Below are 3884 nucleotides of genomic sequence, written 5' to 3'. Positions count from 1 at the left end.
AAAAAAAGGAATCCGTTTTTCAGGATGAATTAAATAAACTATTTGATGTAGCTCATGCGGATGTTTTAAATATACTGGACAAAGAAAAAAGATTATTTTATTTGGGACAAAAATCTTCCAGTCGACGTGGTTTTATTTCATATAATTCTCAACCAATTTTAGAAGATGTCGAAGACATGGATGTTGATATCAGCAATTATGATAATAATAACAATAATAGTGATAATAATAGTGAAGAGAACATTGATAGCAATGATAAAAACTATAATAATAATGGTAATGATAGTAATAATAATGTCGGAGAGTTTGATAACGACAATGTCAACTATTATTGTGCAGTTGAGACTGATGATGTTGCTAATCATAAAATATCAAGTCATCCATCTCAATTATCCCAGAAATCTTTGGAAAGTAATACTTCTCGTATAATCTCTGATTATGAAGATGAAATGCCAAAACAACAAGTTCCAAAAATTGATATAATGACACCAGAAGTTGCTGCGGCTTTGGATAGAGCTAACGTGACTAGTAGGATGGCGACTTACATTATTGCTGCTTTATTATCTTGCTTGAACATTGATTGTGCAAGCGTAAACTTTAGTCATGTGACTATTCACCGAGCAAGGGAAAAATTCCGGAAAGAAGCGGCGTTAAATCTGAAGACTAATCTGGAAACTGACAATTATGTACTACATTTTGATGGAAAACTGTTATCAGATATTACAGGTACAGAACAAGTTGACCGGCTTCCGATTATTTTATCATCATCAGGTAAATTTCAACTGTTAGGAGTTCCTAAACTAGAATCTGGGACTGGACAAAACCAAGCTTCAGCTATTATTAAAACAGTAAAACAATGGGATATTAATACTGACAACATCAAAGCATTGTGTTCTGATACTACGGCGTCAAATACGGGTAAATAATTTATTAATAAAAAAAATATAACATGGTTGATTACCGTAATGTTTAAATGCTAAATCAAATCAGATTTTTAGTATTAACCATTAATTTCCAAGTTATGAGTTATTTTTTTTTTTCAAATTGAAAAGATTTCTCCGTACTACTCTAAAAAATCGATACTTCACTAGCAATTCTCATTTTATTTTTTCAGGAATCAGAAATGGTGCGTGTGTATTAGTAGAAAAGGCTCTTAGTAGAAAACTATTGTACTTGCCATGCCGACACCATATTTTTGAAATTGTTCTTCGAAGTGCATTTGAAGTATACTGGCCTGCTTCGTCTGGCCCAAACGTTCCAATTTATCAGAGATTTAAAAAGAAGTGGGATGAAATTGACCAATCAAACTTTACGGCTGGTATTTGTGACAAAAAAGTTTTGGAAGTAATAACACCAATCAAAGATGAGATTTTGAAATTCGTTAATAATCAAATAGAAGTAAAATTTTTTAATCCAGCGCTGAAGAATTATTAACTGATGTTAAAGTGGAAAAGAAAAATGTATAAAGTTCAGTATAATTGAGGAGCTGATTTTCAAAAGGGTATCTTTTCATATTTTAAAATACCAGTTTTCTGAACTTTTAAATACTAATTACTTTGAGAATTATGAACATTTATAAATGAAAATCGAATTGCAGCTTCATAACCGATTGCACTTTATAGCTAAATTAAAAAAAGTTCAATACAAATATTTATAATTGAAGATAACTAGTTTTTTGTCTCGATTAATCAAAAATCAAAAGATACCCTTTTGAAAATAAGCTCCTCAATTATCAATTTTACTCTGATTAATTAACTTGCCGTCGTGATTAAAAATATTGAAAATCAGTTTCACATGACTGTTATACTTTCAATCATCTTTAACGATTAAAATTGCGTTTGTAAAATATTTTACAACTTTTACCTCACATCAGTTAATAATAATTAGTCTTCTCAACTTTGAAATTGCGATATAATCAATTTCATTTTGACTTATAACTTTTTTTGTAGATGGATCATTGTCGAGACGATTACCGTGAACTTCTGGAATTATCATTAATATTTTTGGGTACTACTACCACAAATATTACATTTAAGCATCCTGGAGCGGTCCATCATGCAAGGTGGATGGCTAAAGCAATATATAGTTTAAAAATTTTTTTATTCAGAAATGAATTTCATCTTACTAAATCGGAAATAGATGGATTACGAGAACTTTGTTTATTTATCATAATATTCTATTTAAAAGCTTGGTTCACTGCGCCGTGTGCTATAACAGCACCTAATAATGATTTAACTTTAATTAAAGAATTAATTTCATATGAAAGATTTAATAATAGTCTTTCACAGACATGCTCACAAAAATTAGCCGATCACTTGTGGTATTTAAACAACGAGGTGTCTGTTTTATCTCTCTGATAAAAATGTTTCAGTTGGAACAAAAAAAAAGAATAGTTCATGCTCTTAAAAACTGTAAAGCCAATGAAACTACAACAAATCGCTTTATAATAGATAAGAAAAATTTAGAGTCATTATTAAATAAAGATCTTAGTCAATTTATGTCTATGAGATCGATTAATATATTTGAATCGTTTGATTTGTCGTATGAGTTCATTGATGAGGATGTTACTTTGTGGCCTCAGAATCCGAATTTCTTAGAAAACTTGGAGTATTTCGGGAAACTTCAAGTTGTGAATGATGTAGCAGAACGCGGCGTGGCATTGATAGAGCAGTATAATCGATGCTTAACGAAAGATGAAGAACAGCTTCAATATTTGTTGCAAGTAGTGACAGAACATAGAAAACAATATCCTAATTGCAATAAAAGTAATTTTATAAAACTGTAATATTTTCAAGTTGAAAAATTGTTGTAACAAGTTGTAAATATAGTTTTATGTTATGAAGAATTAATTGTTCAATTAAATTTCTTAATATTTAGTAAAAAAAAAAATAAATTTGTTATAAAAGAGACCAAAAAATCATTTATAAGATATTTTTAACGTTTATATTTATATATTAGTGCATTTCGTGAGTTAAGTATTGAATTAATTAGTAAAAAAAAAAGTTTACAGTCTCAGGTTAACGGAATTGAAGTAATTTAACATAAAAAATAATAAAAATATAGCATATGATATTTTTTTTGTAGTTTTATTGGAAAATATTATAAATTTTTTATTAGTGTTATCTTTGACCGCGGATATCTTTGAAGCCGTTAATCTGAGGAACTTTGGTCTTCAAACGTTTTTTGTAGAGCGTAAAATTTCCTACAAATATCATTTTTCAGATTGTTGTTACGATGAACCGTTCCAAAGTAATAAAAATTAAAAAATTAAAAAAAATTTTTCCCGTGTTATTTAAATGGAAAATAAAGAAATGGATACAGGCAAATCTTACTATTGATATTAAGAGCTTACATGGGCGGCAAAATTTTTGTTTTTAGGTATACTATCAATTTTTAGACACCAAAAGAAAAAAAAAAAATTCGTCTTTTTTTGAAACACCCTACAGTATACTCTATGAATGTAAGGGACACTAGTTTCTCTTTATATACGATTGGAACTGAGACCTCGTGTGGTGTAACGATCATCCGGACGGAACATCCAAAATTGTTCATTGTTACAAGCAAGGATTTAGAATCATTAGATAAGACAAATATAGTCCAAACAGATCCAAATAACTTAGATATTTTTATGTATGTGAACGCTAAATTTGTTTATGTTGAACGGTACATCCGGTCTCAGGTCAAATCATTATACTTAGATGTAATTAAGAACAAATGTATGTTAGAAAAGGAAATCCTGAAGAATAAGTTGTCAATCGCCTCCACGCAACCCGATGAGTTTGTTTTCCATTATATGGGAGGACCAGGGTATATGGCGGTGGTGGCAGGGGAAGTGATCCACATCGTACAATGTATTCCGGTAGAAGTTAAGGTTCAACAGCTAG

General features: G+C 29.8%; 1 protein-coding gene across 1 annotated transcript; it reads left to right on the top strand.

Moving 5' to 3' along the window:
* Positions 1 to 502: 502 nt before the first annotated feature.
* On the top strand, positions 503 to 2825 carry LOC123266915. The gene is made up of 3 exons (XM_044731364.1): positions 503 to 918; positions 1115 to 1398; positions 1950 to 2825. The coding sequence occupies exons 1-3, from the start codon at positions 534 to 536 to the stop codon at positions 2355 to 2357; spliced, it is 1077 nt and encodes a 358-aa protein (XP_044587299.1). The 5' UTR covers positions 503 to 533; the 3' UTR covers positions 2358 to 2825.
* Positions 2826 to 3884: the final 1059 nt, after the last annotated feature.

Source organism: Cotesia glomerata, linkage group LG6 (assembly GCF_020080835.1).
Source record: "Cotesia glomerata isolate CgM1 linkage group LG6, MPM_Cglom_v2.3, whole genome shotgun sequence".
Lineage (NCBI taxonomy): Eukaryota > Metazoa > Arthropoda > Insecta > Hymenoptera > Braconidae > Cotesia > Cotesia glomerata.
Note: the sequence above shows the minus strand (reverse complement) of the source record. Positions and strands in the feature narration are given on the sequence as shown.